The 25,114-nt window shown below is 44.4% G+C and overlaps 1 protein-coding gene and 1 pseudogene across 12 annotated transcripts in view; one reads left to right on the top strand and one right to left on the bottom strand.

The window, feature by feature from the left end:
- The window catches only part of ZSCAN25 (zinc finger and SCAN domain containing 25), a 119,221-nt gene that overhangs the window by 8,294 nt on the left and 85,813 nt on the right, over window positions 1-25,114 (top strand). For 6 of the 12 annotated variants that reach the window (XM_008968738.5, XM_008968736.6, XM_008968737.6 and 3 more), the window contains 2 exons: window positions 1,116-1,239; window positions 6,296-9,531. In XM_008968738.5, the coding sequence (XP_008966986.1) occupies window positions 1,116-1,239; window positions 6,296-7,128 (957 nt within the window). In that variant the 3' untranslated portion in view covers window positions 7,129-9,531. Of the gene's footprint in view, window positions 1-1,115; window positions 1,240-6,295; window positions 9,532-25,114 lie in introns of those variants that run through there. The other 6 variants (XR_008626010.2, XM_055115179.3, XM_034964536.3 and 3 more) reach the window with 1 other exon arrangement.
- LOC134730715 (ADP-ribosylation factor 6-like) lies at window positions 15,350-25,032 on the bottom strand (annotated as a pseudogene).

Raw genomic sequence — 25,114 nt, forward strand, 5'->3', positions numbered from 1 at the left:
CTACAGGCACCTGCCACCTCGCCTGGCTAATTTTTTGTATTTTTAGTAGAGACGGGGTTTCACCATGTTAGCCAGGATGGTCTCGATCTCCTGATCTTGTGATCCACCCACTTCGGCCTCCCAAAGTGCTGAGATTACAGGCATGAGCCACCGCGCCCAGCCACAGATGGACTCTTACAACTGTTACAGATAGAAACCCCCTAGGGCTATCTAGGCTGTGCTGATTGGCCCCGAGATAACCCTTTGTGGGTGCCGTTTATGGGTACTTCTGCTGCTGATTTTTCTGTTTTGGAAACTTTCCTGTCCCCTAACCTCAGCAGGAATGTGGCTGACTCAGGGTTGGGGCTTTCAGAAGCATTGAGCAGGGTGGTCTCTTTGGCCATACAGGCCACACTAGGAGTTGGACCTCGTTAACATTACTCATCTGCCACAAATGAGGTAACTGAAGCATAGATGGGGTGCTCTCTTTTCCACAGGGTGCTGAGCACTAGTAGCAGGGAGGTGGGGGCTTTCCAGTGGGGCACCTTCCTCAAGGAGGCGAGTCTAAAAGAGTTCTTTGAAGAAGAAAAGGTGTTGTTTGGCAGAAAAAAGAAGGGGATCAAGTCTGGTCCTGCTCAAGCCGTATTTGGGCAAGGCTGGATGCCAGCATCATTTCCCTTTCCTGTTGTCCAAGGATGTACTTTGGAGGGGATGAGGAATGACATCAGTGCTTTTTAATTTGGTTGGACCCTCCCTTGTACCATAATAGTTCTTCGTGGTGCAGTGAGTGAGAAATTGAGGATGCGTTTATTTTATCACAGCCTTGTTCTTAAGACAGGGCTTGGCCGAATGTGAACTTTGTTCTTGATGAGAAGGTAAATAGCGGCTGCCAGGCTCTGTCAAGCATGAGGTGTGAGTGGGAGGCTGCTGCAGAGTGGAAATGAGGTGACTTGGTTGTTAGGGGCAAGCTGAGCCCCAGCCACAGAGGCTCAAAACTGCAGTGGCTCAAACAAGTGGATTACTCCCATTCAACTGTTGGGAGGAAGCTGGTTGGGAGGAAGTTGGATTACAGACATGAGCCACTGTCTCTGGCCTAGGATTCTTTCTTTATTCATAGCAATCTCCTATTGTTGCAGGGGTTGGGGCCATTTAAAGATATGGCCCTGGCCTTCCCTGAGGAGGAGTGGAGGCATGTGACCCCAGCCCAGATAGACTGCTTTGGGGAGTACGTGGAACCGCAGGACTGCAGGGTCTCTCCAGGTAAGACTGTCTCCACCCACAGGTGAGGAACTGGGGAGTTCTGAAAGCTCAGGTCAGGGGTCCTGCCGTAGCTCTGGCGCTCCTGGCAAAGGAAGGGGACTTCATGGCAGGCGGGTAAATGGGTCCAGCATGGACCATGGGGCACGAGGAGCTGCTTTCCTGTGTCAATAGAGGAGCCAAATGATGGAGCAGGAAAACATGAGGCCATTATTCTGGCTGTATGGAGACAGGTCGGTCATGAGGACCCCCAAACACCTACATTGTGTCCATGATTAAAGACACTGAGGGCTTGAGAACAAGATACGAACAGCAAAAGATGGGGCATCTGAGCTTGTTCAGATATTTATTGAGTGCTCCCTGCATGTGGGCCCTGTGTTAGTGGTTTTCTCTTGCGGCAGGAAGTGGGCAGGACTAACGTGCACGAAAGCATTGGAGCTCACGGTGTGCACGTAGGAGGGCACGAGGGGGCTTCGCGATGGGAGAGGTCGGAGTGGCCCGAGTCACAGAGGAAGCAGAGCTGCACTGGGACTCAAGTGGTGGCTGGGTTTGACCTGGGCTCAGAGCCTGGGGGGATGCGGCCATTGTGTGTGACAGCAGCTCATGGGAGGAGGAGCAGCGAGAGAGAGCCCACAGGGGCTGCCAGCAGAGCGCACTGCGGGGCTTTGGGGCTGCCAGGGCAAGGGACAGTATGGAGAGTCTGCATGCGTGGAATCAGGATGCCGGCGGGGAGAGGAAACACTGTGGCTGGAGCGGCCTGTCCTTGTTCTTTGATTTTCTTCTTTTTTGTTTCATAACTTCTTTGTGAGTTGTGCACTGACCACCCATCTGTACCGACCCCACCTAGCCTTTCCTTATCCTGAAATGCCTTGAAGGATGAGCAAGATTATCCCTGTGCTTCCTTCAGGACGTAAGAGAATCCATCCTGCTCCTCCACTTGCTGACCCTGACCTTGAGCATCTCCCTTGAGCTTTCCAGGTCTCAGTTTCCTCTGTTGTGGAATGGGGCTGTTCATGGAACCTGTCCTCATGGTGCCATGAGGATGAAGGGAGGTGACATATCTAAATGTGTGGTGACCATGGTAGTGTTAGATTGTTTAGTTAGTGCTGTAAGTATTACTAAGGGATTCTTGTAGGAGCCCTCAGCCTTCACTCATTTATTCACCACAGAGGTGGACTTGGCTCTGTGGCCAGTGCTGTTCTGGTCACTATGAAGAGTTAAAAATAAAGGCGCTTGCCTGTGGGGTCTTAGAGTTCAGGGGAAGAGGCCATGTGCATGTAATAGTGGGATACGGTAAGGGGCACTGGTCTCCTGGGAGACCTGGGTCCAGGGCACGGTTGATACAGCGTGGCAGTGATGCAAGTGGCAGAAAGATGTCAGCATACTTTATGTGGAGATGTGTGATTGCTGTAACGGCAGAGGATGACAGAACAAAGCAGGGGCTCGAGTGATGAGCCCCAGACAAAGGTGCCAGTGTCCTGGTGCCAGGGTCCCCCTCAGGGATATTCCCCTCCCAGTGATGCTGCTGTGTGGGGTGAGGAGCCCCTCGCCCCCATTCTCAGAAGATTTTCATGCCCTCCTGGCCATTTCTGACTGTTCTGGAGACTGGTTCTGTCCTTGTCCCCTCACCAGCTCAGTGTCTCAGAACTCAGAGCAACTCAAGCCCATACCTGAACATTTCTGCCGAGGCCAGGTGACACGAAGGCCTGTTTCCCAAGTGTACCATTCAGTTGCTGTCCCAGCTTTCAGGTCTTCCTGGGATTCACACTCGGGTTGTCCTGGTGCTTGTACTGACGGCTGCTTGGGGCTGGGTCTGAGCTGCTTCACCTGTAAAGAGACTGAATGCACAGGGCAGGGTTGAGCTAGGTGGCTGCCCAGATCACTTCCAGTTGTTCGTCTGTTCTCATTAGCAGATGGTGAGGTGCAGACCTTGTCGTCTGGGTTGTAATTGCAGTAATGGCCACAAGGACTGGAGCAAGAACTCACAACAGGATTTGGAATCACAGAGGCAAAAAGTAGCAGGTGCAGAAACCTGAATGCAGGACTCTGCAGGCTGGTTCCCAGGATGGTGAGGGTCCTGGAGTGAAAGATGAGTGCTCAGAGGAGTAAGGAGGAGGTAGGAGTGAGTAGAGTGAGGCCGCTGAGGAGTCCGTGAGGACTCCGGGTCCTTGTTTAAAAATTTTTTCTGCGCAGAGTAATGTGATGGAGGTTTTACTTGAGGAAAATTGGATTGACGGCAGGGTACGGCCAGTCTGGAGGGTTGAAATAGTGTAGGCACTGGGGTAAGAGCAGGAACCAGGCCAGTGGTCATGTAGAAGGGGGTTTACTGAAATATGCTTCCAAGGATGGGCCACAGATTGGCCAGAGGGGAGGAAAGAGAAGAGTCAGAGAGGAGTCTACGTCTTAGGATCCTGGCTAAGGGACTGGAAAAATTATGTTACTGCTGTCAGAAAGAGAGGGAAGCATTTTCCTAAGAGGGAGGAAGAATGGAAAGTTCCATTTGTTGACTTTGAGATCTAAGTGGATGGTCCCTGGAAGTAGCTGCAAGTCAGGTACATGGTCTGGGAGTTAAAATAATATCATGAACCATTGCATTCCTGCTCCATGTGTGCAGTAAACTTCATGAGTGTACAATCCATTTTGAAGGTGGTGAATGTAAGGCTCGGAGAGGTTAATTGATTTTCCCATGATCACACAGCAATTGAGCAGCCAGTGCAGCACTCAAAACGGGTTTCTCACTGCTAGGTCCCTTCTCTTCCACTACTGTGTCTTTCTCCCAGTGTCTCTATTTATACTTAGGTATCATTGTATTTATTTTTCCCCCAGCTTTATATTTTGAACTCTTATTATACAAATTTTCAAACATACAGAAAAGCTAAGACTAGTACAGGGAACACACTTAGGTCTTTATCTACATTCACCAATTGTTAACATTTGCCATATTTAGCTGTATAATGTGTGTTTTGTTTTGGAATGATATGGAAGTTGGAGGCATCTCAATCTTTCATTTGTAAATACTTCAGCATTTGTCTAACAATGACATTCCCAACATAGCCCAGTAGCATAATTTCATCTAAGAAAATAAACATAAATTCGATATATGTAACATCTAGTGCATAGTCAGCTTTCCCCAAGATCTAGTTGTGGTTTGTGCATTGCATTTAGTTTTAATCTTACTATTCATAACACCTCAAAACTGAAAACTACCCAAATGAACATCAGTCAAATTAATAAGTAGGTTGCAATCTATCTATATCTGTATATCTATCTATATATACATACACACACACACATAGATACATATACTCAGTGGAATACTATATACCAATGAAAAAGAATAAACTACAGCTTCACACTATGATATAGGTGAACGTCACAAACATGATATTGAGTAGAAGAAGCCAGAAACAATGTGTGAGACAATTACCTGAAGTTCAAGAACAGGCAAAAAAGTCCAGACAGTGTGTTCCCATTGGTATAGTATATATGTATACTATATACGTATATCATGTATATGCTGTATACGTATATCTCGTATATGCTGTATACGTATATCTCGTATATGCTGTATACGTATATCGTATATGCTGTATACGTATATCGTATATGCTGTATACATATATCTCGTATATGCTGTATACGTATATCTCGTATATGCTGTATATATCGTATATACTGTATACATATATCGTATATGCTGTATATGTATATACTGTATATGTATAGTATATATATGGCAGGGTATAGTGATGGAGATGTAAAAGGGGCTTCTAGGGACTGGTTATGTTCTGTTTGTTGAACTGAATGCTGTTTACGTGGTTGGGTTCGTTAAGAAAATTCTTTGCATAGTGTGTGGTGACGCACACCTGTAATCCCAGCACTCAGTGAGGCAGAGGCAGGAGGGTCACTTGAGCCCAGGAATTCGAGACCAGCCTGGGCAACATAGTGAGGCCCCCATCTCCACAAAAAGGAAAAAAAGGGTAACGTGACATTTTTTAGCCAGCGCTGGATCCAAAAAAATAAAAATAAAATCTTTGCGTGTACAAAACATAAATGGCTTGTACACTTTTATTTTCATGAAAAGTTTACAAAACAAAATCCAAGCTGATAAGTATGTATTTCATATTTTATCAAACCAGGAGGCATATACTGTCAGGTTTTTTTTGTCTTCTAGTCATCTTGCCTAAAAGGACTCTTCCGCTTTAAGCACCACTTATTTCTCCTTTTCTTTTTTTCTCTTTGCCTCTTTGTTCCCCAATACCTTTTCTTTTTTTTCCTCCCCTTTCTATTACTCTTCCATAAACACCTGTTCCATTAATTTAGAGAGAATATAAGAAGGATCGGAGTGAGGATGAAGGAAGGGTGAAGCTGAGCATTTCAGCAGCGTCATGGTCTCAGTCCTGATAAATATGCTACCTAGGGGCGTTCTCCTGCAGGAGCCTCAGTGAAGCCTGCTTCATTCATTCAGCCAGCAGTTAGCAAGCATCTTCCCTGAGTCAGTCCCCTGCCAGGCTCCTAGGAGACCCAGATGAATGAACCTGGTTAGGCAGAGGGAGCATGTGGGCAGGACAGGGGACTGAGCAGGCACCTGGAAGGTCTGGAGAGCTGTGTGCTGCCCTGTGCTACAGCAGGTGTAGAATCGTTTGGGGAAGGCGCAGGACATCTGGATGAATGGAAACAGCATTTCCAACAAAGTCACATGTAAATAGGTACAGAATAATAAAGTGCTAGTTAGGTGCACAGTGCTGAAGAGGCCCAGAGTAAGAGAATAATCATGGTGAGTGTCTTAGAGGAAATTATTGAGCTACATTTTGAAAGAAGTAAAAGTCTAGATTAGCAGCAAGATAAGTGGGCGGGCACTGGAATTTGGCAGACTATTCTGTAAAAAGACATGGAGGTGGAAATAAGGAAAAAGAAGTAAGGAAAGCCTGAGTTGAGGTTGTTGGTCAAAGGAAAAAAGAGAAGGAACCATGAATGGGACCCCTGTGAAGCAGAGTTCTAACATGTAAATGTCCTGCGGCTACCACAGAATCAATCTTTATCTCCTCCTGTCCTGTAGGCGGTGGGAGCAAGGAAAAGGAGGCAAAACCCCCACAGGAAGACCTGAAAGGGGCGCTGGTGGCACTGACATCAGAGAGGTTTGGGGAAGCCTCTCTCCAGGGCCCTGGGCTCGGAAGGGTCTGTGAGCAGGAGCCTGGTGGCCCTGCAGGCAGTGCGCCTGGGCTTCCTCCTCCCCAGCACGGTGCCATCCCCCTGCCTGACGAAGTCAAAACCCACAGCTCCTTCTGGAAGCCTTTCCAGTGCCCTGAGTGTGGGAAAGGATTCAGTCGGAGCTCCAATCTCGTCAGGCACCAGCGAACCCACGAAGAGGAGAAGTCTTATGGCTGTGTGGAGTGTGGGAAGGGCTTTACCCTGAGAGAGTACCTGATGAAGCACCAGAGAACCCACCTGGGAAAGAGGCCCTACGTGTGCAGCGAGTGCTGGAAAACCTTCAGCCAGAGACACCACCTGGAGGTGCACCAGCGCAGCCACACTGGGGAGAAGCCCTACAAGTGCGGGGACTGCTGGAAGAGCTTCAGCCGCAGGCAGCACCTGCAGGTGCACCGGAGGACGCACACCGGGGAGAAGCCCTACACCTGCGAGTGTGGCAAGAGCTTCAGCAGGAATGCCAATCTGGCGGTGCACCGGCGTGCCCACACTGGCGAGAAGCCATATGGGTGCCAGGTGTGCGGGAAGCGGTTCAGCAAAGGGGAGCGGCTGGTCCGACACCAGAGAATCCACACAGGGGAGAAGCCCTACCACTGTCCTGCCTGCGGGCGAAGCTTCAACCAGAGGTCCATCCTCAACCGGCACCAGAAGACCCAGCACCGCCAGGAGCCGCTGGTGCAGTGAGCATAGCAGGTGGCAGGCAGCACCATCATTCATCTTTCTCACTGCAGGGCCTTGTGGGGCGCAAGGTGATGGCTGCAGGAAAGCACTGGTCCCATCGCCTTCCCACCCATTTGCAAACGCGGGAAAGGCAAGGCCTGGCTTACTTAGAGCTTCCAGAGAGCATAGCTGCTTCCATCTCTTACCCAAGTGGTGCTAAACAATTTTTCTTCCAATGTTTGAGGGAAGCAGTCTCCTGCGGTTCAGTTCAGGCTGAGATTTTCTCCTTCAGTGGACTGTCTGTGTCCCCCTGCCGAACAAAGCTGGGAGTAAAGGCAAAACCTTGACACGTGTTGGTAGCTGGGACCTCATCTTCCTGAGGGCTCTGTCTTGCCTGCAGGGTCATTAGCTCAGACTCTTTCCCTACCCCCTCTCTTTTCCATTGAACAAACATTTATTGAACATCCTCTGAGCACCTGGCCGTGGGAATGCCGTGGTGAATGAGAGACTAGACGTGATGCCTCTGGGGGTTGTGCGTTGGGGATGCATGCGACAGCCCATGACCCGAGGCATTCTCAGGGTATCTGTGCTGTGTGCCCGTGAGAACATCTTCCCATGACCACTCCTGCCCTCCTGCCCCGTGCTGGATCTTCCCTCCCCAGCTGGGATCTGCTCCCAGGCAACTGTGTGAATTTTACATTATTTGGAGCCTCATCTGTGTCAGGCTATAACATTCTATCCTCATCTGTAAAACTTCCCCGTCCATTATTCCTTGCACTATAACAACTGTCAACACACCAACTATTAGGAAGTTAGTATTTTGCTATTGATCACTGAATAAACATCAGAGTATTTTAAAAAACAGTTCTCTAGAAAGAACTGTTATAATTAAAATGAGTCTGAAAGATGAACTCTAGTATTAATGCCCTATATTTGATGGCACTTTATAGTTCATAAAATTAATTTCACCCCATTCTCATTGGACCCATTTCCCAAGTATTTATTGAGGCCCTGTAACAAACATGTCAGGAACTCTTCTGGGTGCTTGAGACACATCCATGAATAAAATAGGGGGAGAAGCTGTTGACCTCGTAGAGCTTATGTCTCGTGGATGTACCTGATCTTCAGAACCCGTGGATATTCCTGCAAATCCTCTGGGCCTGTATTCATTGTTTTGTCAGCATCTTGCCCTGAAATGCATTTGCCACCTACCTCTTGTTACTAAATGGTCTCTGCCCTCTAGACCCTTGTCATCCAAGGCACTAGGGGTCCTGGACACCCACTGGGGATGATGAGCTGGTAGCGACCTGTTTTGCATGAGTGCCAAGTCAGGAAAAATAAAGATATTTGTAGGCATTAAAAAAAAATACAATTTCTTTAAAAATGAGAAGATGCAATATTTGTAAACTGTTGAAGCTTCCTTATTGTGCCATCACTTAAGGGTTTCATTTCTGTTTAAAGTTCTGGAAGCTGCATAACTAGCGTGGACTGACTGCTGTGTCATTGTGCTGTGCCTTTGAACCCTGGCTGAGTGAGTGAGTTTGTCTTTTGTTGATAGTGTACTATAATTGCAAAATGTGGTTTGTCTTCTGATGCCTCTTAATACCAGATTCTTTTACTGAGATTTTTTTTTTTCATTTTCCATTGTAAATAAGGTAAATGGTAATGACTAACACAAAGCTGTATTACTCAGCCCACTTTGAAACGTGGTTTTATCACCTGTTCTTGGTAGGCAGCATGGTGTCTAATTTTGGCTTAGCAAATGACCCTTCTTGGTCTTCCTGGCTCATTAGCTGTGCCCACGAGGCTGCACTGACCGGGTCGTAAATGTATCTGAGATGTCCACACGGGGCTGCTGCTGCTCCTCTGTAATACTGAGGTCCACGTGCAAAATCAGCTTTTTTTCCCCCGTAATTATCAGAGCAGCTAGGCAGGGCTGACAGCCAGGCAGACTCAGTGGGAGGCTTCTGGCCTGAGTGTGGCCTTCCCCAGAGGGTGGTTTTCCAAAGGCAGGTGGGGACTGGGGAGGCCTCGGGGGGCTGCTTGTCACTCATCATTCTGTTTACCTGAATCACAGATGCTCTTTTATCATACACAGCCAGCACTCCTCTGGGTTTCAGCAAGTTGGGATATCTTAAGCTTCAGAAGGAGCTGGGCCTTGCTGACTTTCCTATCTGGCCTCTTCCCTATCTCCTGTGGGGCCAAGAGCTTAGGACAGTGTCTCAGAAAAGCCTCTTAGTAGGGGGTTTTTCCCATGGGATTGTAGTAGTATGATTTTTCATATCTATTCAAATGTTAAGAAATATTTTGTTTTCTGTATTTTTCTATTCTTTAGAAATTTTTTTATAATAGATAATTTCAAACCTATATAAATAAATCCTTATGTATTTATCATTTGACTTTATTATAAACTCATAATCAATCTTGTTTCATCTCTGTCCACTCCTTCCTCCCCATCTTCCTCCCCCACTGAAGTTTCGAAGTGTATCCCAAGTGTTGTTTATAACCATTTCAGTGTGTACCTGTAAAAGGTAAGGGCGGCTGGGTGTGGTGGCTTACACCTGTGATCCCAGCACTTTGGGAGGCCAAGGTGGGATTGCTTGAGAGGAGTTCGAGACCAGCCTGAGCAACATAGTGAGACCTCATCTACAAACAAATATTAACTGGGCATGGGTGGTGCACGCCTGTGGTCCCAGCTATTCAGGAGGCTGAGGCGGGGCATCACTTGACCCTAAGAGGTTGAGGTTGCAGTGAGCCCTGATTGTGCCATTGCACTCCAGCCTGGGAGACAGAGCAAGACCCTGTCTCAAAACAAAACAGTTCCTTAATGTCAAAATATCCAGTGAATTTTAAGAACCCACCTAATTTTTCAATATAATATAATTTGTTGCTTTGTCTCTTAAGGCTTATAATCTGTAGTACTTATCCTTTTCTTCTTGAGATTTATTCATTTTAAAAAACTCGATCATTTATCCTGGAGAGTTTTTTACATTCTGCATTTTCTGTTGTGTTTTTTTGTTTGTTTGTTTGTTTTTTTGTTTTTTTTTTTGAGCTGGAGTCTCGCTCTGTTGCCCAGGCTGGAGTGCAGTGGCACAGTCTCAGCTCACTGCAACCTCCCTGTCCCGGGTTCAAGCGATTCTCCTGCCTCAGCCTCCCAAGTAGCTGGGATTACAGGCATGTGCCACCATGCCCAGCTAATCATTCTGCATTTTCTGTTTGCATACCCATGGCGTGATTTAACATATTTCCCTGCCTTCTGTATTATCTAAAAATGTAGAAGTGTTTAGTGGTGTAATCAGATTCATATTTCACATTTTGGCAAGAACACATTATAGGTTGTGACATGCCCTGTTTCTCTTCATATGGTTTTAGAAGCCTAGATCTGCTTCTTTCGTTAGTTCTGTAAATGCTTCATCATTTAGTAGTTGGAATATTTCTGTAAGAAATTTCCCTTCATTGACTTAGGTTACCCTTAGATATAGTTCATACAGGGAAGGCAAGAAAATGCTTGATCCTCCTCTTTATTTGCCTGTTTTCAGAATAATGAGCTAGTTACTTTTTGCTTCCTGTAAAGGCAGTCAAGTCTGTAGAAATCAATGCATTCATAGCTTTTTGCTTTTATTGGTTTTTTTGAGACAGAGTCTTGCTCTGTCACCCAGGCTGGAATGCAGTGGTGCAATTGTAGTTCACTGCAGCCTCAAACTCCCAGGCTAAGGTGCTACCCCTTCCTTGGCCTTCCAAATTATTGAGATTACAGGTGTGGGCCACTGCACCTGGCCTGCACTCATGGATTTAAACATACTTGGTATTGATCAGTCTGCTATAGTTATAATTTGATGCTCAAATTATTTCACCTTTGACCAGTGGAGGCCCCTGGACCTTGGCTCCTGAATCCTTTTGACACAACCCTAATTCTCATTGACAGCTTCTTTGCTTTCTGGCATGACAAGATGTTCCAGGGAAATGTTCCATATTTCCTGCCCCTTTTGAGAGTGAAAGTGGGTGCTATTTATTATGCTGGGACAGTGGTGTAAACCGGGACTCTCCAGGTCAAACGGGTATTTGGTCAACTCATAGATGGGCCTCCTTTTGTATGACAAGGCATCTGCGGTTGCCTCACATTGTGATGATGCTGTACACCTTCAGTGTCTGGCTGCATGTGCCGTGCTGCTGGGTAATGAGGGAGGCTGTTGTCCTTTGCAAGAGAAACTCTGTTTTCTCCCCTGGGTGGTGGTAGAACCAGGTAACTGCCTAAGGTCTGTCCTGGGGAAATATTTCATCAAGAAAGTTTGGTCCATGTCATAGTGTGTGCTATGGGTGTTGTCTGCAGGCTGATTATGCTTAAAATACTTTCAGTACCTGTTTTATCCCAGCTGAGAGGCAAGGAGAACCTTTGTTTCTTAAAAAATAAGCTGGTTTCAGCCAGGTGCAGTGGCTCACGCCTATAATCCCAGCTCTTTGGGAGGCCGAGGCGGGCGGATCACCTGAAGCCAGGAGTTCGAGACCAGCCTGGACAACATGGTGAGACCTTGTCTTTATTAAAAATGCAAAAATTTGGCCAGGCGCGGTGGCTCACGCCTGTAATCCCAGCACTTTGGGAGTCCGAGGCAGGTGGATCACAAGGTCAGGAGATTGAGACCATCCTGGTTAACACAGTGAAACCCCATCTCTACTAAAAACATATAAAAAAACAAAATTAGCTGGGCATGGTGGTGGGCACCTGTAGTCCTAGCTACTTGGGAGCCTGAGGCAGGAGAATGGTGTGAACCCGGGAGGCGGAGCTTGCAGTGAGCCGAGATCGCACCACTGCACTGCAGCCTGGGGGACAGAGTGAGACTCCGTCTCAAAAACAAAAAAAAAAAATTAGCCAAGCGTGGTGGCAGGCGCCTGAGGCAGGAGAATCACTTGAACCCGGGGGGCGGAGGTTGCAGTGAGCCGAGATCATGCCACTGCACTCCAGCCTGGGTGACAGAGCGAGACTCTGTCTCAATAGTAATAATAATAAGCTGGTTTCAAGTCCCCTCCCTCTGTACAGTACAGATTGACTTAATCCACTTCTGAGACAGGGAAAATGACAGGTAGCAACATGTTTCTCTAGCAGGTACTTGCTCTTAAACTTCGCCAGGGTTTCTCAGCCCCTGCACTGTTAACATTTTGTGCCAGATAATTCTCTGTTGGCAGCTGTCCTGGTTGGTTTTTTTTTTTTTTTCACTGTGTAATTCCTTTATTTTCTGCATATTAGTGCTTTACTAACACTACAACCATAAAGAACACAGTTTCAAGTACTGTACTTTTTAGTTTGGGGCGATCATAGTCTACAGACTCATTTACTTATATTAAACAAGATTAACCTCATTCAAAACGTACTGCAGTTTATAAATTCACATAAATACAGAAACTGATGCAATTAAACAACTTCAGGATCTTATTTTTTCAATTCTTAGATTATAATTTTTTTCTGCAGGCTATAATTACCTGCTCCAGTCACCAATGATTATTGTTCAATTTAACTACATCAATTATAAACCTCTTATATCCTTAAAGAAAATTTTAAGTGAAAATTACAATTTCTTACCAAAAGGTTTAGAGTTTTCCAAATTTCAAATATTTCCTTCCCCCTCCCCCATTTCCAGTCAGACATTTCAAATAAACTAAAAATAACCACATCTCACCTGCAACATTCAATGATAGCAATCACTTGATGTATAAAATTTTAACTATGCTCCCAGTTATTTTAAGACACAAAAAAGTGGCTGCCTACCAATCTGTCTTCACAAGTTAGAAATACTACATTGAAGATTTAACATGGGCTGGGCGCGGTGGCTCATGCCTGTAATCCCAGCACTTTGGGAGGCCGAGGTGGGCGGATCACGAGGTCAGGAGATCGAGACCATCCTGGATAACATGGTGAAACCCCGTGTCTACTAAAAATACAAAAAATTAGCCGGGCGTGGTGGCGGGCCCCTGTAGTCCCAACTACTTGGGAGGCTGAGGCAGGAGAATGGCGTGAACCCGGGAGGCGGAGCTTGCAGTGAGTGGAGATCGTGCCACTGCACTCCAGCCTGGGCAACAGAGCGAGACTCCATCTCAAAAAAAAAAAAAAAAAGATTTAACATGAGGGTTTCAAGTTTCCTCCGGTTTAGGCATTTATACCTTTGTGCTTGTTTTGTTTCAGGATGTTACTATAGCATTGATGTTGGATAACCCATATTTATATACCTTAAAATGCAATCATTTAAAACACTAAGAATTACATTTATGGTGGAACTTTGGGAATTTTAGAAAGCAACCAGTGTTCTTAGATGTGTTTATTAGCCTTATTTCTAGAACTATTTCTACTAAAGTGAAACTGAGAACTTCGTACTTTAGTTGCATCTTGAAATCAAAAATCCCTCTGCACCAACAGGAGCCTACATGAGAATAACCTTTTGCATCTGCTTTAAGTAAAATGTTTGTCAAGAGTTTTACTTTGAATAGTTCATTTTTTTTTATAGTCTTACACTTCTCATACGTCTTTGGTAAAAGCTCCATTATACAATATGGCCAAAGCATGAAGGACCAATACTGTCCAACTATACCAAGATGTCCCGCTTAGTTTTAGTTTTCAGACACACTCATAAACAAAACCCACTCCACCTTTTCCTGTATACTGCCTTTGCAGTCTACATTTCTTAAATTCCCTATTTAATTCCTTGAGGATCACTAAAATTATTCCTTAAGGCTATATAGGAGCCAGATGCTGCTTTACAATTCTGCATCAAGCATTAACTTTTGGTTCAAAATATTATCATAGTGGTTGCAATCCAGTTACTGGTCCTAGCCAGCTAACCAAGGAATCTTGTTAGGATCTAGATATCATCAGCGAGCACACTGCTTACACATGAAGAAAAATTAAGTTTACATTCATTGTAATCTGTAGGTTCTTTGTCCTCATCCTCCATCCACTTTAATAGTCATCCCTCAAGTCTACACATCATTCATTCATCATGCTTCCTTCCTTAAAGGAGACAGTGTACTATTGAACCAACAGGGTATCTTTTTTATTATTTGCATGAGTTAATCCTACAAACAAAATTAAATACCTTTTTTATAAAACATATTTTTCAGTGTTCTAATTGATGGAGATGTGGATCACACATCTATAAAAAATGACATAGCTTCAGCTTAATTAGTTGCTATAATGTGAAAACAGGAATGTGTATTTTTTTCAACTAGGTAAAAGGTGCATATAATTTGAATGGTTACATGCTTTATTAATGAACAAAGTAAACCTGTTAGTAATTTTTAAATTACTGGTCTTAGGCGTTTGAAACAAGGTAAAAGTATACATTCTAGTTTTGCCCAAAAATCACTTAAAATATCTACAAATATTTAATCTATGTGTGGTGTACACCATTATTGCTCCAATTTCTGGGAAGAGTGTTTTTTTAAAGTTTAAAAAAGAGGAAAAACAGCAAAGTGACTACTTTGCAGTGGAAAAAAAAAGTGTGTCCTTCATGGTTTACACTTTCATATTTTTATGCAGTGTTAAGTTAGCTACGTTATGGGGAACTTGGGTTTTATTCCTGCTCGTGCATGATGTATGTTTCAGAACTTATTTGCTGACATTTCAGAGAACTTCTTACATTACCTGTTTAACATACTGAGGTGCAACTGGAACATATTACAATGATATTAGTCATCATTTGCCACTGTGGGCTAAGTTTACTATACTGGTCTTAGATATAAAAGGTCACATTTGAAATTACTAAGTTAGAACTCATAAGAAAGGGGGGAAAGGCCTTAAATATAAAAGACAAATGACAGTTTGATTAAGCAATAATTTTCAGTTTACTAGATGAAACAGACTTGCAACATAGTCTGCATGAATGCAAAATAAGCCATCTACAGCAAGTGATAAGGAAACTGGACAAAAAAGGAAAAAAGCATACATAGGAAAATGAAAGATTCTCTCGAAATAAAAAAAATCAATTATTACAAAGGACTTTACCAAGAACTGCTGTATATCCCCCATCCCAGCTGCTGGAAGTCAACAAGAGCATCTGGCAACTTTGTGTTCATGTCAAATGTCAGAGCATCCTAACGCAAAGCCGAAAAAGGAAAAAGAAAGGGAAACAAAAGAGAAGACCCCCAAGCCCTCTCCCCCCAAACTGTAGAACAGTAACTCCAGAGTTCAAATTCAAAAGAAAAGTGGCAATTGAAAGAGGAGATGGTGGCGATAATCCTGTGTATGGGTTTTTGATTTCTCTCCTTCCAGGGGATGGGTGGAGAATGCTCATTAAGATTTGTAGTTAGAGGTTAACCATGTGAGCTCCTCACAGAGTCCGTCCCCTGAGGTGGCACAGGAGGGCTGCCCATACCAGTTCCTGTCCTGAATCCAGGTCAGGCCCAGTTTCTCCTGGATCTTGTGGGGTTTCATGGCATCGGGCAGGTCCTGCTTGTTGGCGAAGATGAGGATTATGGCGTCCCTCATCTCCCGGTCATTGATAATGTGATGCAGCTCCTGGCAAGCCTCATCGGTGCGGTGGCAGTCGGCACAGTCCACTACGAAGATCAGACCTTGGGTCCCAGTGTAGTTATGCCGCGAGAGCGCGGATCTTGTCCTGGCCACCCACATCCCATATGTTGAACTTGACATTTTTGTAAGTCACTGTCTCCACGTTGAAACCCACAGTGGGAATTGTGGTCACCGACTGGCCCAGCTTCAACATTTACAGGATTGTTGTCTTGCCGGCCGCATCCAGGCGCAACATGAGGATCCACATTTCCTTGTTCCCGAAGATTTTGGATAGCACTTTCCCCATCGCGTCAGAGAAGCTGGGGCCGGGGGCATTCAGGTGTCCTGGGTCCCCTCAGCCAACAACGCCGCCGCTGCTGCGAAACCGAAACGAAGGCTCCCAGCCTTTGCGGCCTGCCTGGGAGTTGTCTCCTAAGGGCAGAGGCCCAGGCCTGTCGCTCACTCGGGCATCACCGACCGCACAACTTGATTCCTCCAGTCGCCGCTGCCACCTGGGGCCGGAGTCTGTGCTGGGAGCTGCCGTCCTGCTGAGGCACGGCCCGGCTGTCCTGGTTGTTTTATGCATTGTAGGATGTTTAGCAGCAATCCTGGCCTCAACCTACCAGATGCCAGTAGCACCTGCCGGCTGTAACAATCAAAGATGTTTCTGGAGGAACAATTTGGCTTTCAGGAAGAGCAAATAGTTGGACGTCCCCTGGGGGAGGCAGAATCGACTTTAGCTGAGAATCACTGTTCTTAGCATTCAGGATAATAGGTCAATTAGATATTTTAGCTATTGAGAGAAGGACTGGAACTCCATGGACTGGACCTGTTTCCTGCAGAGTTTAAAGTCTCCACCTAGTTCCTAGAAAACAAAGGAGTTTTACTAGAGATCACTTGGGGGTAAAGGTAGTATTGTCAAGCAGAGTCAAGAGCTGTTGAAGTCTAATCTCAGGGCAGGGGCCTGCAATTCTGTATCAAGCAAGCTAGGTGGTCCCTGTGGAGGCACCCTGGCTCCAGCACTGCTGCTTTTGGTTCCTGTCAGGTAGGTCCCTGCCCCAATGCCTCTGCATCACAAAGAGCCTCTGCTTGGGTGTAGACGAACCTTCCCTTAGCAAGGGCCACTTAAGGGCATTGCAGCCAATTACAGGCTCTTTACTCCATAATAGGAGACAGTAAATATTTGAATGAAAGACCTGGATTTCTACCTGTTTCAGCAATTAGAAGGCACTATGGTGAGAGCAGTTTCAGTGGCATAGTGGGGGAAAGCCAGATTCCAGTGGGTTGTAGATTTCTCCTGTGAATTCTAACTCATAACTTACTTAGGCTGGGTGCAGTAGCTCGCGTCTGTAATACCAGCACTTTGGGAGGCTGAGGTGGGAGGATCACTTGAGCCCAGGAGCTCAAGACCAGCCTGGGCAACATAATGAGACCCCCATCTCTACAAAAAGTTGAAAAATTAGCTGAGCATAGTGGCATGCGTCTGTAGTCCCAGCTACTCAAGAGGTTGAGGTGGGAGGATTGCTTGAGCCCAGGAGGTCAAGGCTGCAGTGAGCCAAGATTGTGTCACCACACTTCAGCCAAGGTGACAGAGCAAGACACTGTCTCAAACAAAAACTACTTAAAGGTCAAATAGGCATCTCATACATCACACACTAAACCAAACTCTTCGTTTTCTTCCCACCCTCAAAATCTATTTCTCCTTTATTGATTGATTGAGATGGAGTTTTGCTCTTGTTGCCCAGGCTGGAGTGCAACGGTGCGATCTTGGCTTACTGCAACCTCCGCCTCCCAGGTTCAAGCAGTTCTCCTGTCTCAGCCCCCAGAGTAGCTGGGATTACAGGCGCCTGCCGTAGCCTGACTAATTTTTGGTATTTTTAGTAGAGACGGGGTTTCACCATGTTGGTCAGGCTGGTCTTGAACTCCTGAGCTCAGGTGATCCATCCGCCTTGCCCTCCCAAAGTGCTAGGATTACAGGCGTGAACCACCGCACCTGGCCTCTCCCTTATTTTAATGAATGATATGATTCCTGCTCTCATACCCCACATCCAAACCATCAGCAAATCTTGCTTCTCCCATCATAGGCAATGATCTCTAGCTGTTTGTTGAGCCACCAATTGCAATTATACTGAATTCACTTGCCAGAAATTCTCCAAGCCAAATAAATTCACTTGGGCCTCTCACAATTTTGAATTCCTGTCCTGCCTGTTTTCTGTAAGATCTCAGGGAAGGATATACTTCCAGAGAGCCATCTTGTCCAGCGCATTCCCAGGATCAATATGTTTTGATAAAAAAACTCCATAAAAATTGGCTATGAAGCTGGGAAAACAGGCAATATTCTTTGTCACTGAGAATTTAAACTAATGGGAGAGGGAGGATGGAAATGCATGGGTAGTATATGTGTTGTGCCCTGAGAAGCAGAGCGACTTGGGAGGAGCAGTTTGGCTTTCAGGAAGAGCAAATAGTTTTGCTGCCACATACACTAGCCGTAGCTCTGTTCTATCATCTGAGTGGCCAGAGACCAGGAAATGGTAGCAAACCCAAGAGCTTCATGTTTTCCCTTCCTAGTCAAAAAGTGCAGTCTCTTCAGAAGGTGGTAGGAGAGCTTTTAGATAGAGATTGGGAGGAGAGAGGTGGTAGAATCTTCGTTTACCTCCTGTATTAGTCTGTTCTCGTGCTGCTATAAAGAGCTGCCTAAGACTGGGTAATTTATAAAGGAGAGAGGTTTAATTGACTCAGTTCCTCAGGGATAGGGAGGCCTCAGGAAACTTACAATCATGGTTGAAGGGGATGCAAATATGTCCTTCTTCATATGGCAGCAGGAAGAAGTGCTGAACAAAGGGGGATAAGCCCCTTACAAAACAATCAGATCTTGTGAGAACTCACTATCATGAGAACAGCATGCGGGTAACCACCCCCATGATTCAATTACCTTCCTTCGGGTCCCTCCTACAACATGTGGGGATTATGGAAACTATAATTCAAGATGAGATTTGGGTGGGGACACAGCCAAACCATATCACCTCCCATCCTTGACTCCTACCTCCAGGAGCTATTTGATTCCAGGGGGTTGTAGATTTCTCCCTTGAGTTCTAACTCATATTCACAACTACTTACTTAAAGATCAAGTAGGCATCTCAAACTTACCACCACAAAACCAAACTCTTCATTCTCCTCCCACCATCCAAACCTAATTCTTCCTCATCTTAATGAATGGACCCTCTAATGCCCCAGTTGCTCAGTCCAAAAAGCCTAGATGTCACTCTCTTATACCCTACATCTAAGCCATCAGCAAATCCTGTTGGCCCTACTTTCAAAATATTGACAGAGACGGACAACTCCCACTCCCTCCAAGGCTTCAGGTCCAATCCACCATCTTCTCCCTAGACTTTGTCAGCTGTCTCCCTGCTTCTACTCTTTCCTCTGCATACTCTCTTCTCTATCCAAGAACCAGATAATCTTTTAAAAATATAACTAAGATGATTTTACATGTTGTTTGGAACTTTCCAAAGGTTTCTCCTCTCAGAATAACAAAGTCCTTTCATACCTGACAGTTCTTCCTGAGCATGCCAGGCACACTCCCAGTTTTGTTTTCAGCTCCTGTTGTTCTCCTTGCCTAGAAGCTACTTTCTCAAGCCCTTTACACAACTTTCTCCTTCTCTTCATGTGAGTTCCTGTTTTGAGAGACCTTCTCTAACTATCTGTCATGTTTTTAAAACATATCTGCAAATTCTTTGACACTCTTTTCACTAAGAGTTAGAGTCCAGTTCCTCTCCTCTTGAAACTGACCAAAGTGACTCACTTCTAACAAATTAAATGTGAAGGCAGTGATGCTTAGTCATAAGAGGTGATAGGTGGGATGCTTGCCCTTGGAACAGAGCTGCAATGCTGGGAGGAAGCCCCCACCACATTGACAGGCTGCACAGAGGTATTCCAGCAATAGTCCTCACTGTGGTCATAGTGGACACCTAGCACCAACCATCAGTCAGGTGAGAAGGAACCCTCCAGATGACTCCAGCTCCAGTCCCTGTTTGACTGGAACCATGTGAGAGACCCTACAGGGAAACTGCCAAGCTCAGCCTAGTCACCCCCAGAAATGTGAACAAAAATAAATGCATGCTATTGTTTTTAGCCACTAAGTATGAGTGGTTTAATTACATAGCAATAGATAATTGGAACACAACCCTTCTACAGTAGCACTCCCCATCAGTCTCTATTTTCTTACCCAGATTTATTTTTCTTTGTAGCCCTTACCATTATCTGACGTATTATAAATTTGTTTTTGTTTCCTGTTCTACCACATGCCCTGGAACTTCAGCTGTGTGAAAGTAGAAACTTTGCTTTTTTTGCTGATATTTCCCCCACTACCTAGAATGGTGCTTGGTACATACTAGTCACTCAAGCTCAGATTGTTTTGTTAAATGGATGTACCTGTGGTCTGTGATGTGAAGAAGGCACCCAAGTTGAACAGAGACAGTATGGGCGTGAAAGTATTGTGGAACTTGGAAAGGACCACATAGGAGATATTATTATTCTCATTATTCTTGAGGATACTTCTACTTCCCCATTAGTGGTCCTTAATAATGATTTTTTAATGTAGGTAATGAAGTTATTTTTTCTTTTTTTCAAAAAAGCAATTTATTTTTGAAGTAGAAATAAAAATTCTGGTGTTTATAGGATCGAGTTTACACTTCCAAGTCTGTAAGAGTGACTAAGCTTCTGAACCTTTTATGGTTGCATTATGTGCAGGATGAGAAAGGGAATGTTCCTCTCCCCATACCCCTAAGCAAGCAGCCTGCAGGCCAAGACCGGTGCCCATCTAGAAAGGCGTTTGCCATAAGAGAAGAATCATCTTACCCTATGTACTCCATTGGACTTTAGAAGCCTGTGAGCCGGAAAGTCTCCTTACAAACCAGCATAGAGCAAGGTTAGGTGAAGGTCTTTCATGTTTACCCATTGCTGCCCCCCCTTTTTTTTCTTGTTCATTTTTTTTTCCATGGGGCCAAATCATTATATTCTTCACCATTACAGCAAATGCATATTGAACATTTCTTCATAGTGATGTCAACTCTTCATGTCATTTTCACAGGCTTGAGGTGAGATTCTGTTGAGTTTTTTGTGGTTTTATGGCCAGAGACCCAGGAAAGGCTGATTCTTGCCCTGCCAATCATCCCAACCCCGATGGCCCAAGGAGCAACAGCAGATGGGGCTCTCAGTCCCACTGTAGTAGTCTCTGAGCTGCACCCAGTAACCTGCATCATAGAGGTCAGTGGGGAAGGGAGTTGCGAGATCGTGTAGGCTTGCATTGCTCCTCCCTCTCAGCCCCACATCTGAGTTGAAAACCTGTGGGTTCAGGCACACTGTGCAGGAGGGAGATTGGAGACCAAATGGGAATTCCAAGAGATGCACAAGCAGAAGACTGTTCAGGGCCAGGCAAAAAGGAAGGAAGCTTCATCTCAGATGCTGACCCTGTGAGGCACACCACCCTTCATAAAATAGGGGCCAGTGAGATCCTGGGGCTCTGACAAGCACACACTTAATTCTTTTTCTTTGGATGGGATCAGGATCAAGGAGACGAAGGGAATGGGTTAAGGCAAAATCTCTTGGAGATGGTCATCAGTGTTCTTTCTCCAGTGTTTGCTGTCATCGTCCTTGTCATCATTGTCACCTTCACCATCATTAGCTATAGCAGCACACTTGTACTGAGTCATTGTTTTACACCAGGTGCTGTGATAGATTCTTCTGTGGATGGGGTTATTTGGATAAACAGGATCTTTTATACAACTTAAGAACAAACAGTCCTGTTTGGGGTAGCATTTGGGGTGCACTTGACTGATGCCAAGCAGAGCATGAAAAGGACTGTCACAGAATTTGCATTCTGGAGAGCTCTGGAGGGGAAAGAAGACCCTCTCCTGGCCTAGGGCACTGGAGGCTTCATGAAGAACATGATATTTGATCTGAGCCTTGAAGGACAGGTGGAATTTTGTAGATAGAAATGGGCAAGTTGGGCTGCCTGAACAGCATGAGGGGGACTAAAAGCATGGTGTCTTTGGTAAATGAGAGGGACTTGGACTAGAAGGCAGTTGTTGTGACCCTCTGAGTAATTCTTTTTCCTCCGCCACGCCCTTTGCAGCCTATTACTGTAATTGATAGGAAACTGCATATAATTCCTCCCACATGAACTCATTTTTATGAGGCCTTTCTTCATTTGTTTCCTTTCCCAAGTCAATGAGTGGAGAAGCACATTCCTAGGGATTATGATAGCCGATTTCCTGCATGTTCTTCACTCACAGAAAAGCAATGCCAGATCTGGTCTCCTTTCTTTCCTTTCCATGTATGTAACAGACCTTTCTTTTTTTGAAAAAAGAGAACACATAGTGGGACAGGTTGAGGTCAGCTCAGGAAGTCAGGAGGGTCAGACATGAGACCTTCACTGCAGACACTCCTGATGCAAGTGCCTGGAGCCACAGAAGCCCACCCAGCAGGAGCAGGATGGCTTTGAGGAGGACGATCAAGCCTGGCCCCAGAGCTAGGTTCACTTCAGAATGTGGGGATGGTCTCACTCTGTTGCCAGGCTGGAGTGCAATGGCGCGATCTTGGCTCACTGCAACCTCCGCCTCCTGGGTTCAAGCGATTCTCGTGCCTCAGCCTCCCGAGTAGCTGAGATTACAGGTGCGTGCCACCACATGCAGCTAATTTTTGTATTTTTAGTAGAGATGGGGTTTCACCATGTTGGCCAGGATAGTCTCGATCTCCTGACCTTGTTATCTGCCCACCTCGGCTTCTGAAAGTGCTGGGATTACAGGCGTGAGACACTATGCTCAGCTGATCTCGTTCCTTTTTATGGCTGCATAGTATCCCATGGTGTATATGTACCACATTTTTTTTATTCAGTCCGTAATTGATGGGTGTTTAGGTTAATTTCATATCTTTGCTATTGTGAGTAGTACTGCAGTGAACATATGTGTGCATGTGTCTTTATGATTTATATTCCTCTGGATATATACCCAGTAATGGGATTGCTGGGCCAAATGGTATTTCTGTCTTTAGATCTTTGAGGAATTGCCACACTATTTTCCATAATGGTTGAACTAATTCACACTCCCATCGACAGTGTATAAGTGTTTATTTTTCTCCACAACCTTGCCACACCTGTTATTTTTTGACTCTTTATTAATAGCCATTCTGACTGGTGTTAGATGGTATCTTATTGTGGTTTTGATTTGCACTTCTCTAGTAATCAGTGATGTTAAGCTTTTTTTTTTATATGATTGTCGTCCACATGTATGTCTTCTTTTGAAAAATGTCTGTTCATGTCCATTGCCCATTTTTAAATTTTTTTTCTTGTAAATTTAAGTTCTTTATAGATGTTGGCTATTAGACCTTTGTTGGATGTATAGTTTGCATTTCTTTTCCCCAGTCTGTGCTCTTGGCACCTTTGTCAAAAATGAGTTCACTGTAGATGTGTAGATTTGTTACTGGGGTCTCTATTCTGTTCCACTGGTCTATGTGTCTGTTTTTATGCCAGTACCAGGCTGTTTTGGTTACTATAGCTCTGTAGTATACTTTGAAGTCAGGTAAATGTGTTTCCTCCAGTTTTGTTCTTTTTGCTGATGTTAGCTTTGGCTATTCTTGGTCTTTTGTGAATCCATACAAATTTTAGGATTAAAAAAATATTTCTGTGAAGAATGTCATTGGTATTTTGATAGGGATTGCATTGAATCCATATATTGCTTTGGGTATTGTGGACATTTTTAACAATATTGATTCTTGAAATATATAAACATGGAATATCTTTCTATGTTTTTGTGTCCTCTTCAATTTCTTTCATCAGTGTTTTATAGTTTTCATTGTAGAGATCTTTCATTTCTTTGATTAAGTTAATTCCTAGGTATTTAATTTTATTTGTGGCTATTGATTTTATTTCAGATTGTTCCTTGCTGGCATATAGAAGTGCTACCAATTTTGTACGTTGATTTTGTATCCTGCAAATTTACTGAATTTGTTTATCAGTTCTAATAGTTTTTTGGTGGAGTCTTTAGGTTTTTAAAATATCATTTGGAAGTCATATGGAAATATCATTTAGAAATCATTTCCAAATACCATTTAGAAACCATTTGAGTGTTTTCTTACTTCCTGGCACAAAAAGTGTCCTGGGCTCATCTTGAACATTTTTAGTCCTAGCCCTGGCATCAGCTATTTCTCTAACGAGCTCTGGTTCCCTTCAGTGGAAAATGATATTCATAAGCCAAGATCTAGGCACTAAGTATACTCATTGCTATTGAAATGTCATTGTTATCTAGCCCTATCAGTGAAGTAGGGAATATATGTTTTATACACACACACACACACACACACGCATGCTCACACATACAAACACATATATTTACATCTATCTAATTGTCTATCAACTATCTATTATCTGTCTATCATCTGTCTATCTATCCATCTATCTATCTAGAAAAGTATGAATGTACACTGATACATCCATTCCAATTTAACACCATAGGATTAATGCTAGCTTTCTCCCTTTCTGAATCTATGACTCTTTTCTGCAAAAGTGACACACCTAGCTTCCAGTATAGTTTATTTACTTATGTGATCAATCCCTTCTATGTAGCCAACTCTCACCCATCCCTTCCCACTCAGGGATACCCTCCTCACCTCACGTGGGTTCTCCAGGCCCTATTTAGGCTCTGGCTGCTCTTGAAGGCCACACCTCTGTGTGGACCCCTTCTCTGATTGCTTGGGCTCCCGCTTCCAGGTCAGGCTGCCCCTCCATGTGGATGCCTTCCCCAGCACACTTGGAATCTGACTTGGAGCCACCATGACTCTCTCGTCCACCTTAATGTGTGGCTACCACATGGCTGCAACCCACCTAATGGCTTTAGTATTCAGAAAAGGAGGGAAAAGGAAAGAATAAAAAAGGAAAATGAATAGTGCTTTTAGACATGCTGCCCAATCAACTGAACAATTGACCATTTTTTATTCAGTGTTCATTGCATTAAGACAATTGGGAGGTGAAGATGGAATGCAAGACGTATAAGAAAACATGTTTCCTGTGTTCCAGAAATGTCAGGGGAGATGTGGTAAAAATAATAAATCATAACTAATAATATGATAAGTGCTTCGTTGAGTGTTACAAAAAATATGTTCTTCAAAGAAGGCAGAATGAAACTATGAATATTCTCTCCAAACAATGGGCAAAGTCACAGCAGATTAACTCTCACCCATGTTAATAATCAAATTGGAATTCTGACAAAGGCCCCACACCAACAGTGATTACAATGATAAAAAATGTTTATTTGCTGGTTTTCAGTCATTCAGTTCTATAGATTTCTCTTTAGTGTGCAGGATGGCATCAGATAATATTTTTGTAAAGGGGATTTTATCACTTCGCTTAATATAAAACTTATAGAATATTACAAATAAAACGTGATATAAATGTCACTATTAGAGTCATCATGATAATTCTTATTTTTCTTAAAAGTTATGGATCAAATTGTTGAGAAA

The sequence above is a fragment of the Pan paniscus genome, chromosome 6, assembly GCF_029289425.2.
Source record: "Pan paniscus chromosome 6, NHGRI_mPanPan1-v2.0_pri, whole genome shotgun sequence".
NCBI lineage: Eukaryota > Metazoa > Chordata > Mammalia > Primates > Hominidae > Pan > Pan paniscus.